Source organism: Balaenoptera borealis (genome assembly GCF_965194805.1).
Source record: "Balaenoptera borealis genome assembly, chromosome: 9".
NCBI classification, from domain to species: domain Eukaryota; kingdom Metazoa; phylum Chordata; class Mammalia; order Artiodactyla; family Balaenopteridae; genus Balaenoptera; species Balaenoptera borealis.
Window position 1 is genome coordinate 30,560,409 of NC_138873.1, and position 22,096 is coordinate 30,582,504.

At 37.1% G+C, this 22,096-nt stretch overlaps 1 protein-coding gene across 1 annotated transcript; it reads left to right on the top strand.

Moving 5' to 3' along the window:
- LOC309635340 (trace amine-associated receptor 1) lies at nt 1–19,268 on the top strand. Its single transcript, XM_082406388.1, has 2 exons — nt 1–5,692; nt 13,514–19,268. The coding sequence occupies exon 2, from the start codon at nt 13,631–13,633 to the stop codon at nt 14,648–14,650; it is 1,020 nt and encodes a 339-aa protein (XP_082262514.1). The 5' UTR covers nt 1–5,692; nt 13,514–13,630; the 3' UTR covers nt 14,651–19,268.
- The last annotated feature ends 2,828 nt before the right edge of the window (nt 19,269–22,096 follow it).

Sequence of the window (22,096 nt, forward strand, 5' to 3'; positions counted from 1 at the left end):
GATATGTATGTTCCTATGACCATTTTCTTAATTGTTTTGGGTTTGTTTCTGTAGGTCCTTTTCTTCTCTTGTGTTTCCAACTTAGAGAAGTTCCTTTAGCATTTGTTGTAGAGGTGGTTTGGTGGTGCTGAATTCTCTTAGCTTTTGCTTGTCTGTAAAGCTTTTGATTTCTCCATCGAATCTGAATGAGATCCTTGCTGGGTAGAGTAATCTTGGTTGTAGGTTCTTCCCTTTCATCACTTTAAGTATGTCATGCCACTCCCTTCTGGCTTGTAGAGTTTCTGCTGAGAAATCAGCTGTTAACCATATGGGAGTTCCCTTGAATGTTATTTGTCGTTTTTCCCTTGCTGCTTTCAATAATTTTTCTTTGTCTTTAATTTTTGCCAATTTGATTACTATGTGTCTCAGCATGTTTCTCCTTGGGTTTATCCTGTATGGGACTCTCTGTGCTTCCTGGACTTGGGTGGCTATTTCCTTTCTGATGTTAGGGAAGTTTTTGACTATAATCTTTTCAAATATTTTCTCGGGTCCTTTCTCTCTCTCTTCTCCTTCTGGGACCCCTATAATGAGAATGTTGTTGCGTTTAATGTTGTCCCAGAGGTCTCTTAGGCTGTCTTCATTTCTTTTCATTCTTTTTTCTTTATTCTGTTCCACAGCAGTGAATTCTACCATTCTGTCTTCCATGTCACTTATCCGTTCTTCTGCCTCAGTTGTTCTGCTATTGATTCCTTCTAGTGTAGTTTTCATTTCAGTTATTGTATTGTTCATCTCTGTTTGTTTGTTCTTTAATTCTTCTAGGTCTTTGTTAAACATTTCTTGCATCTTCTTGATCTTTGCCTCCATTCTTTTTCCTCGGTCCTGGATCATCTTCACTATCATTATTTTGAATTCTTTTTCTGGAAGGTTGTCTATCTCCACTTCATTTAGTTGTTTTTCTGGAGTTTTATCTTGTTCCTTCATCTGGTGCATAGCCCTCTGCCTTTTCGTCTTGTCTATCTTTCTGTGAATGTGGTTTTTGTTCCACAGGCTGCAGGATTGTAGTTCTTCTTGCTTCTGCTGTCTGCCCTCTGGTGGATGAGGATATCTAAGAGGTTTGTGCAAGTTTCCTGATGGGAGGGACTGGTGGTGGGTAGAGCTGGGTGTTGCTCTGGTGGGCAGAGCTCAGTAAAACTAATCCACTTTTCTGCTGATGGGTGGGGCTGGGTTCCCTCCCTGTTGGTTGTTTGGCCTGAGGCGACCCAACACTGGAGCCTACCCAGGCTCCTTCTGGGGGCTAATGGTGGACTCTGGGAGGGCTCACGCCAAGTATTACTTCCCAGAACTTCTGTTGCCAGTGTCCTTGTCCTCATGGTGAGACACAGCCACCCCCTGCCTCTGCAGGAGACCTGCCAACACCAGCAGGTAGGTCTGGTTCAGTCTCCTATGGGGTCACTGCTCCTTCCCCTGGGTCCTGATGCGCACACTACTTTGTGTGTGCCCTCCAAGAGTGCAGTCTCTGTTTCCCCCTGTCTTGTTGAAGTCCTGCAATGAAATCCCACTAGCCTTCAAAGTCTGATTCTCTAGGAATTCCTCCTTCCGTTGCCAGACCCCCAGGTTGGGAAACCTGATGTGGGACTCGAAACTTTCAATCCAGTGGGTGGACTTCTGTGGTATAAGTGTTCTCAGTTTGTGAGTCACCCACCCAGCAGTTATGGGATTTGATTTTATTGTGATTGCGCCCCTCCTACCATCTCACTGTGGCTTCTCCTTTGTCTTTGCATGTGGGTTATCTTTTTTGGTGAGTTCCAGTGTCTTCCTGTCTATGATTGTTCAATAGTTAGTTGTGATTCCGGTGCTCTCACCAGAGGGAGTGAGCGCACGTCCTACTCTGCCATCTTGAACCAATCTCAGGCCTTCTATTATCTTTTATTTCTAGTCCTATCCCATGCCCATAATTTCAGGCAGTCTCTCTTTTCCTTGAAGTATCGCTTTTTCTGGAAGAAGGCAATTTGAAGTTATTTTTTCCGCAAATATTAGTTAAGACAGTCTTAAAACTCATAAATACTGAGTGTATCATTTTAACCCAGGATTTCTTAACCTTGGTACCATTGCCATTTTTGGTTAGATAACTGTTGTGGGGGCTGTCCTGTGTGCACAGTAGGATGTTTAGCAACATCCCTGGCCTCTACCCACAAGATGCTCATGGCACTCTTCCCGCCCCCCTCCCCCAGTTGTAATAAATAATAATGTCTCCAGATATTGCCTAATGTCCCCTGGGGGCAGATCTTCCCCTCCACCATCATCAGGACCCACTGCTCAAGCTTATCTCAGTGGAGACACTCTCTTCTCTCTTAAAGATCTTTTTTTTCATATCTAAGAAAATGTGGATAGAGAGAAAGCAGTCATGTTACTGAGAATAATTCTCTCTACTTACTCCTTTTTCCCTTTACTCAGTTCATTTCATTACATTTTTCTTCTCTTCTTTAAGTGGTTATGTGAGATTGTGATATCTTCAGTAATGAACTGCTACTGATATCATAAAGCTTGTCTCTGGAGGCAGTGTAGAATCCTCTTTAAGAGTATGGCTTTGGTTTGATTTCTGGTTTTGCCATTCTTGGTAATATGATATTGGAAAAGCCACTTGATCTCTCTCAAATTCATCATAACCTGTAAAGTGGGAATAATGATACCTACTTCATTTGGTTATTGTGAGGATTAAGTAAAAATATTACTTAAGCATTTAGCATAACTCTATTCATAATAAGTGCTCAATTAGTACTATTCACATATAATATAAATAATTTTAAAGACATATTTTGAAAATCTCAACATACCCATATAAACATGCCAGTCATAAAAATGATATTAAGCTATTCCAAATACAAATTGAGATGCTCAGTTTTGTTCTTTGCAAAGGCAACAAAAGGGATAAAGGAAAAATTAGCTTTCTGTTTGGACTGTGGGAATTAAGACAATTATTGCTATAATGGTGATCATATCACAGTATATGAGTATCAAATCAACATGTTCTACACCTTAAATTTACACAATGTTATATATCAGATATATTTCAATAAAAAATTAAAAATAAATGCATTACAGAATGGCAAAAAAGTCATTTGCTAGCTTAAATATTTTTTAAGTGTGTGTGTGTTTGACAGAATGGAGAAACTTTGAATGCTTGAAGTACACGCTCAATACAATTCTGTTGATAAAAAGGATGCTGGAATAAGATAATAAAAATGTAAAACAGGATCGTTACTGATTAAAGGACTTTAATTTTCCACTATGAAATTAGTTTATTAAGACTAAATAAAAAGATTTTGTGCATATTTGCCATTTTAAATTTAGTCTTTTTGCGAAATTTTCTGAGATCTTCTTTCTAGATTCAGCTTCTATGTGAAGCCTTTCCTGGGTACCACATGTGCTTTCAAGATCTCTCTTATGTGCTCCCATAACACGGCCTTTATATTTCCGTTTAGCATTCTCTCTATTGTAATGTGACCATCAGTTTGCATGTCTGTCTCACCATTAGCTATCTATTCCTGGCAGAAAAAATCATAATTATCTTTCATCTCACAAGCCTAGCACCCATTCATTGTTGGTTAAAGAAATTTTCAGGTGAAAAAAATAACTAGACCTAAAATGAAAATAAGATTGACTGGTGGTGAAGTTTAGTAATTAACACAAGTGGAGCTATGAGAGTTCCATATCAATGTAATACTTTGATTTTAAAAAATAATAAGTTTAATCAGTAAATCAATATCGTTCAGTGAGCAAATGTGTATTGGGTGTTTATGGTTTGCAGGCACTATTTTAGGTGATGGAGAGACAGTAGTGAACAAAGCAGATAAGATCTTTGATTTCCTGGAGCTTAATAAACTCCAATATGTGAGGCATTATGCTTTCTCGGTCATTCACAAAATGACAGGTATACACATGAGTCAGGCACACATTGAACTAATTTTTGGAAAGATGAATGATACTTTCTATGTACTGTTAATAAGAAGTGAACTTGGATGTTATTTCTGGAACTGACCTTTAATATTTAGGAATTTCTGAAGATGGAGTTACATTTACTTAGTAAAAGGTCAACTTCACCTAGTATGGGGTAATTTTTATTTTATGCTTTCTTTGTTTGTGCTGTTGCAGCTTTTGTCGATGGCTGTTTAGATCACAGGTGGCCCATCGTGTGGTGTCAGTACTTCTCTGGTGTCAGTATTTCTCCATGGCAAGAGAATGGGTAATAGATTTCAGTGGCTTCTTTCAGAAATACAATTAACTCAGTTAGTTATTCCCATGAAAATGCTGTGTAACAAACCAGCCCAAAACTCAGTAGCTTAAAATAATAGCCACTTAAGTTCATGAATCTGTAGGGTCAGCTAAGGTGGCTCTGCCATATTCTGCATATCTCCATGCCCTAGTCTGCTCTGCACACCTCTCAGCCTCCCTGGACAAGTGGGCTTCTCCAGGGCATGTCCTCCTCATGCAGATGGCACAGAGGACATTCACAAACACTTGAGCCCTCCTGACGACTAGGCTGGAACTGGCACACTTTTATTTCTGTCTACATTCTTTTGGCCCAAACAAGCCAAATGGCAAAGCTCGAGCTCAAAGGACAGGGGAGTACCTTCCACTCCCAGTGAAGCAAAGACAAAGGTGTAGATGCTAGGAGAGTAAGAATTGGAACCGATAATCAATCTGTCATAATGATCCTATGATTTCCTTTGGCAGAATAACAGAGAGATAGAAATAGATGAGAAACTACACTTGTTCAGCTATTTATTTTGCTATACTGAAGGCACTGGCTCCTTGTCTAAAAAGAGGGTCATTTTGGAAGTTTTATATATAGGAATTTTAAAATTGGTGGGCTAAATATGTATGATCATATAATCTCTAAAGTAATGTTTTTCTAATTGTGATTAGTAACATTATTGAGGTGGGAACCCTACTCATTTGAAAACAATGAAATAGAATAAAATAGAGAGTATTAGAGTGAATTGAATGAGGTAAGGATATTTTTAATGAAAACATTTGCTTCTGTTACAAATGTGTACTTACATGTGTATTGAGTCATTATCTAAAATGCATTTTTTTCCTATCGTGGTTAAAAAATTTTGAAAGCCACTGCCTTAAATTATTTTCTAACTATAAGATGTTAGTGGGTTTAAATACAGTCTGATTTTTAAAAATATTCCTTTGTCAGGTACAAGTCATCTATTTTGGAAGTGAGGTTTTTTTTTTTTTTAGTGCTATTATCTGCATTGTACAGATGTCTAATACAGGAGTACTTTTTTTCAAATCAATCAACAATTAAGGCAGTTTTAATGGACATGCGGTTTCATTTATATGCTGTTAACACCCATGACTGTGGTTCCTGGAGGTTCACGCTTGAGACTATTTTTAAAGTAATGGTAATATTTACCTTCTCTAGTTTGCTCACTGCTAGCTTCCTGATGCTGGTTTAGAATAAAAGCACCTTCCACTTATCTTTCTCAATGGTATACTGTTACCTTGTTTCAGAAAGATTTATTATCAGCTTATCTTTTTCAGATTTTAATTTCTGCGTCATTCTGTCTGCGTTAACTGCGGTCTATCATAGAGCCGCAGTGGCTCCAGCTGCAGCAGGTGTACGGGGGACACGTGCAGACGGCTTCCTCCCAAAGGTTGTGTTTCTGCTCATCCACTCGCTCTGTAACCCTTTCCTGAAAAGGTAGGTCTGAAGGTGATGAACGGCCTCGCCAAATCACACAGACTAGCCTGGAGGCCCAGGTAATCTTTTACAGGGAGAGTGCTCGAGAGAATAAGACCTATCAATGGTTTCATACTTATTCATACATTAAAATTTAGGATTATTTATTGGGAAGATTCACAAGGCTTCTGTCATATTAGTAGGAGAGGATAAAAATAGTTACATATTTTTAAATAGTTTGCTTTACATGTGCTTTTAAAAATATTTCACTTTTATTAAAAATTCACCTGTGTGAAGCTAGAAAGTTTGAAAAGTTGAAACATGATTTTTTAAAATCTCCTTTCCTTGTAAATGAAGAAGAAAATTCCATGTTGTGTTTGTTGGCTGGTTTTAATGTAATAAAGGAGTCTTCATGGAGATTTTTCAGGTTTTAAAATTAAACTGTATCTTATTGTTACTATATACTAAACTACAGAACTAAAATCTTATTTGCACAAATAGTATTTGGTGGGAAAAATCCTGGCACATTTCTGAATGACTTCCTGCTTTAATGTGTGTGCCTCTGTGTGTGTGTAGGTGTGTGTGTGTGTGTGCCCCTGTACATGGTATTTTAAAACACTGCAATTTTTTTTCTTTACTTGACAGGATCTCATTGACATCTTTCTATGTCTTATTATAAAAAGAACCAACTCTTCCAATTTGACATCTTGTTGAGCATATATCTACTGAGGTTTATGTGTCTGATATAAGTTCAGACAATTTTACTTTTTACTTTTGTTGCTGTCATGAAAATCATTGCACCAAACATTTGCTGGATCAAACAATTTGGCATTTTAAACTTCAAAAAATACAGCTGGAGAAATTTTCCAAAATTAAATGATTAGCTATGCATCTTACAATCCGGTCAAGAAGATTAACTTGCCAGCTATTCACCAATGCTGTTAACAACTAGGGGTTATTGACATAGTTGAAAATAATTTTTTTAATTTAATTTAATGTTTTTTTATGTGGCAGGTTCTTACTAGTTATCTATTTTATACACAGTTGAAAATTTAAATTCCAGGTTAATATTATGTGTTTTCTTGACATTCGCTTTTTCCATTTCAAAAATCCTTTTTTAACAGCATTGTATTGTGTCATATTATCATAATTCTTTTTGATATAAACTAAATCCCAATTTAGATAATATTACTCAATATTGTTGCTTTTACTCTTAATCTTTTGCTATTTAGAAATTTTTGTTTTGATTTAATTTTTATATTGTTAGGATATGTTCTAGAGACTTTCAGAAGGTGGTCATAGACATATATTTGCTGTCCTTTTTCTGCCTTCATATGATTACTATTTTGGCCGAATATAGGATTGTGGAGTTGCCATCCTATTTCCTTAATAGTTTCTAAGCTCATTCCACTGCCCTCTGGCTTCCAAGATTACAGATGAGAATCCCTATGTTAGGCTGATCCTCCTTTTTTTATTTTTTAAAAACAGCATTATTGAGTTATAATTGATATTCAAAGAACTGCACATAATTTATGTGTACAATTTGATGAGTTTGGACTTATCAAAACACCTGTGATACCATCACCGCAATCAAGGAATTTCTATCTGAATGCCTATAAGATTTTTCCTTTATCTTTGGAATCAGATCCATGCTATGTGTATGTGCCTTAATTTTTATTGGCCCCAGGGAGCACAGAATTGAGCTAATGACCCCCTCAGTTTATTTGTTCATTCATTCAATCCTTTATTCATTTTTGTGCTCAGTACACATTTTCCAGGCCCTGGGGCCATAGCAGTGAATAAAGCCGTCTATTCCCTTATGACACACTATTTCTGTTTGTTCCATTTCATCTTCTTTTTTTTTAAAATTTATTTACTTATTTATTTATAGCTGTGTTGGGTCTTCGTTTCTGTGCGAGGGCTTTCTCTAGTTGTGGCAAGTGGGGGCCACTCTTCATCGCAGTGCGCGGACCTCTCACTATCGCGGCCTCTCTTGTTGCGGAGCACAGGCTCCAGACACGCAAGCTCAGTAGTTGTGGCTCACGGGCCCAGTTGCTCCGCGGCATGTGGGATCTTCCCAGACCAGGCCTCGAACCCGTGTCCCCTGCACTGGCAGGCAGACTCTCAACCACTGCGCCACCAGGGAAGCCCTCATCTTATTTTTTGTTCACCCTTCACCCCCCTCCTCCCTCTGCCCATAGTGACAGTCTAGAGTATATCTTTTTTATATTGATTTAAATATACATGTAGTCTTCAAAAAGCCTCGTGATGGTTCTTATACCTTCCCTCAACACACCCTTAACGTTCCCCTTGGATATTTATTTATGTGATAAACACTATGTACAAGATACTGTTATAAGCACTTTACAAATATTAACTTATTTCAGCCTCATAAAAGCCCAGGAAATAGACTTTTTTTCCACATTATCAAACTGTGGCCCCAAGAGGTTGGGTAGAATGTCCAAGGCCACAGAACTAGTGAATGGCCCACCCCAGACTTAAACAGAGGCAGCTGGGTACTAAAGGCCATGCTATTCAGCACACAGCCCCAGCCTCCAAGTTCAAAACTGAACTCTTGACTTTCTCCTGCTTCTTACCCTTCTCTAACCGCCATCTTCCCATCTCAGTAAATGGGACCTCCACCCTTCAAGCTGCCCAGACCAGAAGCCTTGCTATTTCCCCTGATAACTTTCTCCCAACACATGTTCAGTCTATCTGCAAATCCTGCCTGCTGTACCTTCAGAACATATCCAAACTTGACCACTGCCCTGGTCCAAACCACCATCTTCTTTCACCAGGTTATTTTAGCAGCTTCCTAATCATCTCACTTTGTCCTTGCCCTCTGCCCCTGTTATCAACACAACAGCCAGAGTGACTCTGTTAGAATCTGTCAGAGCATGTTGCTGGATTCAAAACCCTCCAATGTTTTCCTTTCTCACTCAAAGGCAAAGCTGAAATTCTTACTGTAGGCCCTATTCAGTGCAGCCCTGTGCAGCTTCTCTGGCCTCTCCATCGATTTTTCTCTGCTTTGCTTGTTCTGCTCCAACCACATTGACATCTGCTATTTTGCAAACATACTAGGCATGCTCCCACCTCAGGGCCTTTGCACTTGCTGACCCCTCTACCTGGATTGGTCTTCTCCCAGATAAACAGTTGTTTATTCTTAGTTTCCTTTAAGGTATCAAGTGGCCTCTGCCTTGAACCCCCAGGAAATTAACTGCTCCACATTTTCTGCTTGGGGACTACTTTTGTATGTCTGTTTAGCTTGTGCATTCGGGTAAGGACATACAAGTACCTATACCTGGTGGAAGGTTCTACACTATTGCAACTCCAGGCCATTCTGCTGTCATTTCCTTGAAGGGCTTCCCATTTCCTCATGGTAAGGGGCAGAGATCTTGACCTCTCCCTAAAACCGCTTTGGAACTCAGGTGACATTCTCCTGTAAGGGTTGGGCATGCTGCGGAATTCCTCGTCTAAGCCTGTACAGCTTCTGCCTCTCCCAGGCTCTATTCCCCTGGACACCAGTGATTGCAGCTTGGTTTTTAAAAGGCTATGACTTTCCTCTCCCGACTCCATGATTGCCTTTTTCAAAAGACACTGTGGACCTCCTTTCCTTTTGCTTTATAATGAATTCTCACACCTGGTTGTAAACAGAACAATCTTCTCCTCTGTCAACATCTTCTATTGAACATACTCTCCACACCTTCCACAGAATTCATTCACGTTCCTTACATTTTATGAAAGAGTAGTGAGGAGGGAAACAATTCACCCCTTCTTGGCTTAAAAGCTATATGTTAAGTCAAGACACTAAAAGTAAATCAAAAAGGAAGGGGAAAAAAGGATGAGAAGTCAGGAAACCAGTTGGGAGGCTACGAATTTGACAGTGGTTAGTGATAAGTTTATGGCTATAGTACAAGTGATGAGAAATGGTCTGATTCTGGACGTACTTTCAATGAAGAGTCAAGGTATTTACTGATGGATTGGCTATATTGTTGAGTGTGAGAGAGAGAAGTAAAGAATTACTTCAGTGTTTGGGACTGAAGATTTTCAAGAATGGAGTTGCCATTTCTAGACGCTAGGGAGGAAGAGGAGTTGAACACATATTATGGGGGAGATTAGAGACTTGGCTTTAGACATGATAAGTGGTGATATTCTCCAGGCAGCAGGAAATTTTAGTTCAGAGTTCAAGGGGGGAAGTCAAGGCTGGAGGTATTCATCTGAGACATTTTTTTTTAAGTCATGAGACTATAAGAAATAACCTAGGGAGAAGCTGTAAATAGAGAAGAGAACCAAGGACTAGCCTTAGGGCCGGTGAGTTGAGGAAGAACCAGTAATGAGACTATAAAGAGGAGCTAGTGAGTTAACAGAGCTCCAAGAGGGAGGTGAGTTGGAGCCAAGGAAGAAATTGTTTCAAGAAGTAACTGAGGGGTCATCAAGATGAAGACTGAGCGTTTACCATTGGGTTTAGTAATATAGAACAATATGGTTAAGATTGTTTTGGTGAAGTGTTAATGACAAAAGTCTCATTAGAGTGGATTCAAAAGGTTAGGAAGAGAATAACTGAAGACAAGGAGTCTACATGACTCTTTCAAAGAGGTTTTCTTTTTTCATAAAGTGGAGAAATAAGGTGATAATTGAAAGATGTGGGTTTAAAATAATTCTTTTTAAGAGGGAATATTACTACATTTTTTGAATACTAGAGGTAATTATTTAGAAGAGAACTGAAGATTCAAGGGATAGAGGAGAATTGGAGGGTATATTCTTGAACAGGCATGAAAGGGTGCCTATAGGACACATATGAAGGGGCGGCTCTGATGGGAGATGGTCAGTTCAATTGTAGTAATAAGAGGGAAGGTTGAGTATATGAACAGATGTAAGCTGGTGTAGGGGTAGAGGTGGGAATATGGACATTCTCTTCTGATTGCATCTATTTTCTCAGTGAAACAAGATACAATGTCATTAACTGAGAATGAGGATGAGGAAAGTATTTGAGATTGAAGGAGGGAGGTGGTATGAAATAGTCATCTCAAAGAGTGGGAGAATGAAAGTCATAGGGAACTGGGTAGGATTCTTGAGCAGTTCAAATGGTTCATACCTGTCATGAATTTAATCTGAGGCTGATTGTGTGTTTTTCTCCATCATATTCAGTTGCACGTGTGTAGGAGTACAGTAAGAGGCCAACTCCATTTAACAAGGGGTCAAGTTTAGCCAGAAAAGTGTATTAATGGGAGAGAGTTTAAAATAATACTAAAAAATTTTGGAATCTACACTAGGTAAAGAGGTGAGTGTAAGTAAATGAGGAACAGTGAAAAGGTGATAAAATAAATGAATTATGGGCTTCAAGCAGGTTGAACAAGTGTTGGAAATAGAGCACTAGTGGCATGGGCTGGGAAGACAGAGGGTGGAACTTGAAATTAATCATTTGGAATGGCTTCATTATCGATAATGGCAGATTCTGGGGATGGCTATGAAAGTGTGAGATGAAATGGAGTGGAGGACATGCTTGTTGGAAGACAGAGGGTTAAAGAGTTGAAAGTCCATTATTGGATCATTTATGTGGACAAGAAAATTATCAAGAATTTTGGCAGGAGTAGCCTTGGAGAAAGTGACGGTAGACTAGGAGTTAACATCTTCGAGACAGAGAGAAATGACTTGGAAGTCTGAGGTCTGCAGCAAGAAGAGGTATAGTTTGAACACAGAACTTCAGAGTTTGCAAGGGGTGGAGGTTAGGAAAGAAAGAGGGAAAATTATCCGCAATGTCAATGAGTACAAGAGGATGCTTAGTTTTCCTCCAAGTCCTGTAATATAAAGGGTAGCTAGGGATACAGTTGAGAAAACAGCTGCCTTTGACAAGTCTGTAGGGGATGAGATATCCTCAGGGGAAAGACACTTTTAGTTAGAACAAAGAGAGGGAAGCATTTAGTAAAGAGCTTGAGGAAGTAGGGTGATGACCATGAGTTCCGGAGGGCACACTTTGAAGGGTTTGGGGGAGGGGCGGGTAATGGGTAGGCAGATAGGGAGATGGGTTCACATTAGGAATTGTATAGAAAAGTTTGGGATTGAGAGTCTGAACCATTAGAGGTGGGTGGTTGAAGGAGCCAGAGACAAAGGGCATGGTGAAATTAGCGCTGATGGCCCATTATTGGGAAGTTGGTGCCACTCAACCAGTGAGTTCCTGTCGTGCTAGACAGATCTACTTTAAACTATAACACTTAACAATATATTTTTAAATCATATGTCATTTTCAAACATTAGGTGATTAGATCATTTGCACAGAACTGTTTGCTTAGCTAGGTAATTAAAGAGAGATTTATTAACTTTCCTTATTACTATTGTATGTTCAACTTGGTAATTTTTATATACAGAGAGTAATCATTTCTAGCTAGCTAAATTTTTAGAGCTGGAAGAAAAGAAACAAAAACACTATTATGTCATGTTTTTAGATAAGCACTCAACTCAATATCACCATAGGGCATTTATTTAAGCAAGTCAATCTATTTAAAAATAAATTATAACAAAAAATACTTGCACAAAAATTATGTGTAATGTTCTTAAAGTTGGTCAGACAACTTACTCTTCTGAAATGTCATTGGTATTATCAGTAATTTCCCAGATACCATGCTTCAGGCTCTATTTCTCTAAAACCAGATGTACCATTATGAGGAGGAAGCCATTTGGTTTTTATCTGGGAATGAAGAACACGGCATACAAAGTTGTCAGATGACTTTTTCATCATCTATGAAGGTAGTCTTCTAAAACTGAACAACCAGTTTTTTTCCCCCCGTCTTCCCTTACTTATTTTTGGACCCTAGTTCCCGCTGAGTAAAGCTACTCAATGTGATATCAGGTAGGAATGTTTTCTTGACTGGTAGTAATTATTAGCAAACACTTCTAAACACTGATTACAGGTGTGTTGCTTGGTTCCTTTAATGTCAACAGCAAAAGTAAGAGAAAGAAGAAAAGGGGGGAAATAGTGAGGAAAAAAAGTCCAAGTAGAAGATTTATAACTCTAAATGATAGTTTAGTTGAGTGAACACAAATTTCATAGTAAAAACTCCATCATTCTTTTAGCAAAATTTTAATTATAATTCAAATATTACAGAGTTCAGATAATATAAATAGATTTAGTCTGCAATTTGTTCTGTCATAAAGTGAGCCTGGGTGTTTATTGAAATAAATCTCACAGATGTACTTGATATGAATGTGTTTCCTCCTGAGAAGAGAAGGCAGAAAGGGATTAGGGGGAGAGATACTTCAAATTTACTAAAATATGCATTTTAGTTCCTAAATATCTTATTCCTCCAATTCTAGTTTTGGATAAGTTTAATTTCTATGTGGTCTTGATCTAAACTGTCAGCCCAGAGGGAATAAGAGCCAAAGAGGAGGGGAGACTCCTGGAATTCTAAGACTTGTTATTTTCCAGCATTTTCACAATATAGTGACAGGTTGTTCATTGATAGCCAGAATTTACATTCTTCCTCCAAACTCTCTCTCTCCCCCTCTTTTTATATTTATAATACATAATTATATAACATATTATATATTACACATAATATGTATTATACGTGTATTGAAAAATGTATTGCAAATTCGAGAATTTAGCTGAGTATTACAGAATTACAGAATCATATATTTCAAACGAATAATTCAGCTTTGCATTTCCAGCACAGTGACCAGCATCAAGTAGATGTTAAAAATAATTGTAGAGCTGAACAACTGAACTAAACTTGGAAATAAAAGCTCTTTCCAAAATAATCATTTTTCAGCAGGAAGTAATAGGTAAATGTGTTAAAAGTGAGAAGAATCAAATTGCTGATGATTTCCTTTCTTTTTTCCTCCCAGGTTTCTGGGATACATATATGGAAATAAAAGAAGGAACTCCAGCCTGATCATGGATTTCGAAGAAAGACTCCTCAACACACAAAGGAAAAGATAATAACTAGTGCATAGCCCTCAGGAATGATGTCCTTTTGCCACAATATAATTAATATCTCCTGTGTGAAAACCAGCTGGTCGAATGATGTCCGTGCTTCCCTGTACAGTTTAATGGTGCTCATAATTCTGACCACAGTGGTTGGCAATCTAATAGTTATTATTTCTATATCACACTTCAAGCAACTTCATACCCCAACTAATTGGCTCATTCATTCCATGGCCACTGTGGACTTTCTGCTGGGGTGCCTGGTCATGCCTTATAGTATGGTGAGATCCGTTGAGCACTGCTGGTATTTTGGAGAAGTCTTCTGTAAAATTCACACCAGCACTGATATTATGCTGAGCTCAGCATCAATTTTTCATTTATCCTTCATTTCCATTGACCGCTACTATGCTGTGTGTGACCCACTGAGATACAAAACTAAGATCAACATCTTGGTTATTTTTGTGATGATCTTCATTAGTTGGAGTATTCCTGCTCTTTTTGCATTTGGAATGATCTTTCTGGAGCTAAACTTCAAAGGAGCTGAAGAGATGTATTACAAACACATTCACTGCATAGGGAGTTGCTCTGTCTTCTTCAGCAAAACATCTGGGGTTCTGGCCTTTATGACTTCTTTCTATATACCTGGCTCTATTATGATATGCATCTATTGTAGAATATATTTCATAGCGAAAGGGCAGGCAAGATCAATTAATGATGCAAATCAGAAGTTTCGAATTGGGTTGGAAGAGAAAAATGGAATTTCACGAAGCAAAGAAAGGAAAGCTACGAAGACTTTAGGGATTGTGATGGGAGTTTTCTTAACATGCTGGTGTCCTTTCTTTGTCTGCACGGTCATGGATCCTTTCCTGGACTATACTATTCCACCCATCCTGAACGATGCATTGATTTGGTTTGGCTACTTGAATTCCACTTTAAATCCAATGGTTTATGCATTTTTCTATCCCTGGTTCAGAAGAGCACTGAAGATGATTCTATTTGGTAAAATTTTCCAAAAAGATTCATCTAGATGTAAGTTATTTTTAGAATTAAATTCATAGAATTATTAGACTTTACTGTTTTGCCAAACAGTTGGTGATCATATTTATGAACACAACATAATATCAACCACATGCACCAGCTACAGGGGCTTTTATCAAGTATTAGGGTCAAAGATTGTGTAGTTAGATATGATGCTTATATCTTGCTTCCTATTTGCCATTCTTATTATACATATTGAAGCTTTACAAGCCCAGAATTTAGGGACTTGTATTTTAAAGAACTTCTCCTGCCCCTACATGAACTGCCATGATATTGACAGTGGTCCCTTACTCAGTTGTTCAGTGGTGGAAACTAAGAGGCTACATTTGGGGCTGCAAATTAGAAGAGATTTGTCATTCATTTGCTTGAATATATATGCCTTTTTGTAAAATCAACTAAAAGTATACATTAAATGTTACTATTAAGTAATTGTTTACACATAATTTGCTATATATCACTAATTCTTATTTATATATTCTAATTCTTAAATCTCTTGATTTTTATATTTTTAAAATATGTTTTTTCTGATTTTCATACTTGTAGGAAATTTAGAAAATAAAGTAAAAAATAAAAATAATATATCACATAGAAACAAAATAAAATTAAAATATCACTCAGAGCTCACTTCCTGAAAGAACCATATCATTCAAAATTCTTAGAAACTTCATTTTTTGGTGACTGTATAATGTTACATTGTATGGATGCATAAAATTTTTTGTTAACCATTTTCCCATCGTTGACCACTCAGTTCATTTTGATTCCTTTTTTTTCAAACAATAGAAATTAATTCCTGTTACCTGTTACTGAAGCTCATGAAAATATCTGGAAGGATTTCACCATATTTCAAGGTCGTGGCTGGTGTGGTAGGACTCAAAACACAAGCCGTATGAAGTAAAACAAATTCACTTGTTGGGCTCCAGGCTACACTGAAAGAGAAGCAGCGATCCATCAAAGCAGCTAAACATGAGGCATAAGAAGAGGTATAATCGGACACAGTGTATGCCATATCTATTAAGGTGTCATATACAAAAGAAAAAAGAGGAAAAATAGTGGTTTCAAGTAAGATCCCCTTATAGAAGTGGGCCAACATTCTTAATCATAAGTACCCATTTGCAGTTCAGCTGTTTCTCATCCAGACTTCATGTCGTTTTTATTACATTGAGTAGCACCAGGGATTTGAATTTATCTATTTAATAACTGTGACTTATGCTCATGGGTAAGTTAGGGTAAGGCAGCTAATTTTAAATGAAACTAAAATGCATGTTCCTGTATATACATTTCTGTTCACAAACCCTTCCACCTTTTATAGTCTGTTTCAGGACTGTATATTTAGTTCCATTAATCTGACTAGATTTTTGTTCTAGTAGATTTTAAAAACATTTTTAAAACCTTTTCATTTAGTAGATGGTAAGACAAGTTGCCCCTAATCACTCCTAGTTTCAAAAACTACCTTGGCTTTTTCTACTTGTGAAACCATTTTGATAAATTTTTAGAAAGAACAAAAGCATTTAGACAGTTTTCTGTACCTTAGAGCAAGTTTCTGTGGTTTTCTTCATTTGCTCCCACACATTCTTAGATGTTTTGTACTTTTGTGTGTGTGTGTGTGTGTGTGTATGTGTGTGTGTGCTTTGCCTATTATGAATATATCTTTTTTAGGTCATTATATTTTCTATGTAATTATTATTGCTGGTGTACAGTAAAATTTATTTTAGTTTTTCAGTTGACCTGTTTGGGTTTTCATTATATAGTCATATTATCCTCAAATAATGCTAAATTTTATCTCCTTTCCAATAGTTATTCTTATTTACATTCTTTGCATACTTCATTAGTCAGAATTTCTAGAGCAATATTGATATTGATAGTGTTGATAAGAGTCATCCTTGTCATATCTATTTTAAATTACTATTCAGGTTTTAATATTGAGCCCACATTTTTCTCGGGACAAGTTCATGACTCAGATAATTCTACCTTTTTTACTTAGTACTAAATCCCCTATAGCCTATTTCTCTTTGTAACCTCTGTTTTTAATACTCATAATAAAAGACAACCCATAACCCATCCTCTTAGCAAAACAAGAAGAAACAACTTTGTCTTTCCCTATTCCCAGCTTTATTCTAGCTACCATTCCCTCATGCAGAAGGTATTTTGGTCTTTTGGTTGCCCAGAATCCATTGCCCAACTGGAATCCAATTAGCTTCTGAGAACTTTCCCATCCCAACTAGGGATAAACTGTTGGAACTGTAATGAAGAGACTGGCTTTCTGCCTTTCCCCTTAACTAAACAGATGGGTGGATAACCTACACTAAAACTTTCAGAAGGTCTTTCTTTGGAAATTGAATCTTAAGTGAAGGGAAAAAGACAGTGATTTTTTAGCAGAAAACAAACAAACGAAAAATGTGGGTTTTCATCCTATCCATGTGGTAAGACTGTGACCTGACTGCTCTTGGTGTTGTTGGAATTCTTGCTTCCCAGACTCCAGAGATACCCAAGCATTCATTTCCAAACTGACTTATCCATTCTCTTATGGATTCCATGAGTCCCAGATGATAGTCTTCTAATGAATTCTCTGTAGGAGTAGTTTTTGGTTGCATGCAAGAAAAGAACTTTAACTTGACATACAATATTACGGTAAACACCAAGAAAGCAATTGCAACAACACGACATGACTGTCCTTTCCTAGTCCAGACAACGTTCATTCAAAACAGTCTCATATTCCACTGTCCTCTCAAAGAGAAGTATTCATATAAGTTTCCACTCAAGAAGAGATAAAAATAAATGTATTAGCAAGGAGTTTGTTGGAACTGATTTTTTTATAATAATAATATTGCCATCTTAAGAGATCAGTGAAATGGAAGTTCCATCCTGATTTTCAGCTTGGTTATTGAAGTCAATAATCCAATCTTTGGAGAGTCATAAATAATTTTGGCCAAAAAAGTAAAGCAAACCATATAAACTCCTGTAGATTGGTGGATTCTGGTGAATCAGTTTGGTTAATTGTACATTGTCAACCAGAGTGTGAACATTAACTTAAGTGTTTAAAGAATGATTTATATTTTCAAATTTAGCAGACTCTAAAGTGTACCAAAGAAAGAATTATTCAGAGAGATACTTTGAATGTTGCACTCAAATAAGCTAGGTGATGTAAGAATCAGACTGAAGATTTTTTTTTAAGATAAAGTATATATACATTTCCCAAAGTGTTTCAACACAGGTCATTGAGCACATGGTCAACTGTAAACAGGTATTAAGAGAAAGTAAATTTGTCTTTGCCAGGTCCTGACCTTCTGTCCCACATTCCTCCTCCTCCTAAAACCTCTTTCCCAAGTCTCTAAGCTCCCAGTCAATTTATGTTGCACCAACATTCTGATTTGGTTAGAGCGTTCCATTGAGGCTAGTTCTACTGTAAAGTCATATCAACCTCAGCATCTAATTTGTTTTTGCCTTTGATTTTTTTCAGGAGGAAGAAATCACACAAATTAAAAGTTCTCAGCATATTTATCAATTAAAGTGATTTAGAAGCTTAAATTCAGCCACTCACAATGGCTTATCAATGGCAAACTTTCCTCTTCATAAATATACCAGTCAGATAAGCATTAACTGCGACGATAAGCGCTAACATTTGTTTATTGGTCAATATTTTCACAATGCAGTGTGTTAAAGTAGTGTTTCTCAACCTTGACTGCTGAGGGGGAGCTGTAATAGAAATAGAAATAGCATGGACACGAAGGCCCTATGTCAAGAAAATAAATTCTAATAAATTCTACAATTAAAATTATACAAAAGAATAGTAGAAGATTTATTCCAAGGTCTATGCAGAAAGAAGTTAACCTGGTGATACATTATCGCATTAGTCTGTGATGTGCAATGTTTGGCATTTAGTATATTTGAAAGAGTGTGGGAATTTTTATTTCTTTAAAAATAATTTCTATAAAAATACATATACATAAAGTAACTACATATTCTATTCTACAGTTCTACATATATACTATTGATATCTATCTGCACAGTAACTATTTGTTGTCTACCTAGCTAATGAACTTGGGCGAGCACCTTGTGTAAGCCCTGAGGCATGCTGGTGTAGAGCCAAAGTTCTGAAGCTCCCTGCACAGAGGGACGTCCTCAGGCTTTGGAACCAGACAAGCCTGGGTTCAAGTCCCAGCTTTCCTCGTGGTTCCTGTGTTTTCCCTCTTTGTGTCTTTGCTCCTGCAGCCGCCATGCCTGAAAAGCCCCCTTCCCCGCAACCCCACCTCCCTTAACTGGCTGACATTTACTCATTTTAAAAGACTTATCTTGAGGGTTACCTCTCCAGGAAGCTATCTAAGTCCCCTAAGACCAGATAGGGGTCTTCTCTGAACTCTCCAAATATGTCTTGCCCTTCCCATCAGTACACTCCTTGGTTGTGTTCACAGTGGAGTGTAGATTGCGGAAGTTAAGAGACTGTGTCTTATTCATCATTGTACCCTGTACTCAGGGTACACCTGGCACAGGGAAGTCATTCAATGCACGTTTTTTTAGGGGAATAGAAGAATCAGGGATAATAAGGTACCCAAGGGGATAGAGCTAATGACAGAGACAGATTTTAGTCCAAGTCTGTTCTGGCTACAAACTCCACTCTCTTTCTTATTTCAGGAAGTGGGGGGGGGGGGGGGAATATGCAGCAACATGGGGACTCATAATTTTATCCCCAGCCAAGTTGAAGCAGATGTGCCTGTACGGGTTTAATTCTGGCAATAAATATGTATTTTTTATGAACAGAAAAATATTTTAACAGTTAAGTTATTTAAAAATTTGTCCTGAAACTGCTAACTAGACTTAGCTTATGGGCTACTACCCAGGCTGATGTAACTGCCTTCGAATTATTTGGAATTGATTGGACTGAGACTCAGAAATCTGCAATTTCAAACTGCAACCCAGGTTCTTTGGATTACATTTCTTCTAAGAACCATTGCCTTAGATCTTTAAGAAAAAGGAATTTAAAAACTTAAAGTTCATATAGTACAGTGAAAATTTAGGAGAATAATGTATTTGAAACTGAGAAATGAGCTCAGAAGCCCTGGCTGTGAGCTTCTATGGGCAGGGGCTCACTTATCTCCAGCACCTGCCATAGGACCTGGGTCAGAATAGTTGCTCTAGGAACATTTGTTCAAGGAAGGGAGAGAGGAAAGATAACTAACTGATTTGAATGCAACATTTTTAAACCAGCAAGGGAAAAACAATTTCTAAAGTTGTATCTTAAAATTTAAGCATTTTAATGTTATTTTCTCAAACTAATGGTGTCTTGACCATCTAACTCAGGGATTCCCAAATCCTCCCAGTCTGAGGATTAGTGTTGGCTGTGACAAACTTTTTACAGAATCATTATAAAGTGAGAAAATAAACACAATGTAGTGAGTTTTTCATTATGGAATACTTACTCAATTTAATAGACTGTCTTTTGTCTAAAATCATGTCCTTACTAAATTTCCAGAATTAAGATGTTCTTTTCTTTTATGAAAATATGGTAATAATAGACAAAAGATTTTAACAAGGATCTCATTTGACAAACCTATGTTTGCCCCCATGGTTAAAAAATTTTCTTTTTATGAAATCCCCGAATCCACTATTGTACGCTGTTAGTAACACCTATAGCAAGAAAGGCGTTTTTGGCAGTAAGGTTTTATGGTGAGCCTGCAACATACCAGGGAGGCATCAGGTCAGCTCCAATCATTGAAGAAATTAAGGTCATAAGGACTGTTTATAACGTATGCTCACAATTCAGTGAAAATAGATGACAAAGGCCACGAACAAACACAAGCAAAAGAATTCTTACTGCTAAGAAAAAAGTTGGCTTCATCCAGTATTATACCCTCTGTTGACACAGAATCTTAATTTATTCTATGTATGTAATTTACTCATAACTCTAAAATTTGAAATTAATCATTAAGGGACAAACAAAATGAGTATTTAAGAGTTTTCTTGTATCAGCCAACCAGAGTTGAGGTGTGATGTTTGTTAGTTGAATGGTTTTTCTGAGATTTCTGAAACCTTCCAGATAAATGATTGTTTGGTTTTTACTCATGATGCCAGCTCTGTAAACATATTTACATCAAATAAGAAGATAGACTAAGAGGTCACTCTTTTGCCTCTCTTGCGTCAGCTAAAGTTTTCTTTCTCAGATTTACACTTTGCTTAATAGTCTGAGAATTCCCCAAACATTTGGTTCCTCAAATAAAGTTCTGTGATAAATGTTTTCCTATCTCCACTAAGTACAACTACTTCCCCAATGACTTATAGTGTGATATTATTTCCCGTCACAATCAAGGCAGAACAATCAATGTGTTAATGATGCCCTCTGGTCTCTTTTTACTCAAAAGTTTAGCAAATGAGAGCAAAGAGAGAAATGCTGCTTATACTGGTCTCTTTGGACTATGGGCTCGAATTGCAGCTTCAAAGTGTCAAACTGTAAATGAAGGGCCAGGGACATTGGTAAATATCCAATCAACACATTTAACTACTGTTATTTGCAATTCTCACAAGACTTTACTCTGGACAAACAGAAGAGTTTGCGAACAGTGATATCATAGGCTTGAAATGTGTTGATATCTTTATTTTTAAATGGTCTAATGTTTTCATTTTGTCTGTATATTCTCCCAAGCACAGAAAATTATTAAAAGTTGGGAGAATAAGCAGAAACACACAGGTAATCCACTGATTTTTCTTCCATGGTTCACATTACAAGGAACAATAAAATAAAACATAACACAACAAAATACCATACTAACACCTGCTTTACATGTAGTAGACTAGAGGTGGGATTACCACAATACTAAATTTGAGTATGTACAGCTAGATTAATGTTAGTTCTAGTAAAGAAGCGAAGTAAAAATGGTGGTCAATACTTGGGTAATTGAGTCATCTAAATTCTCTTCTTCATCATTTTTGTAACCCCCATCAAATAAGACTACAAATAAAAGAAAGCAGAATCATTGCTGGTGATATACCCTGGAAACATATTGGCTTGAGTTTATATTCAAACACAGGTTATTATTAGCTGTTTAGCCATGTTCAACAGCAGAAAGCAACTAATTAAACCTTTTTAAATTTCAGTTTTCTCATTTGTAAATGGGTAATATGTAACTTCCAGAGCTGTTGTCAAGACTAACTCATTCATTAAATAATTTATTCATTCACATAACAAGTATTTATTGAGCACCTTTTACATGCCCATCATTGTGTTAGCTAAATGCTAAGGATACAGACCTGAGTAATACCAACATGTTCTCAGTCTCTCCAAAATGTTCATGGAAATGAAATGAGGTTTTTGGAAATAAAATGAGATTATATTTGTCAACTATTCATATAATGTACTATACTTAGTTTATAGTACATTGTCAATAAGCTCAAATTATTATTATGTTATTATTATCATTTACAATTAACTTTGCCATCGTTGACCTGCTTCATAATTGGAGAGATAAAATTTAAAA

Coding starts and splice junctions, on each gene's coding strand:
- LOC309635340 (XM_082406388.1), top strand. CDS start 13,631: ATGATGTCCTTTTGCCACAATATAATTAATATCTCCTGTGTGAAAACC.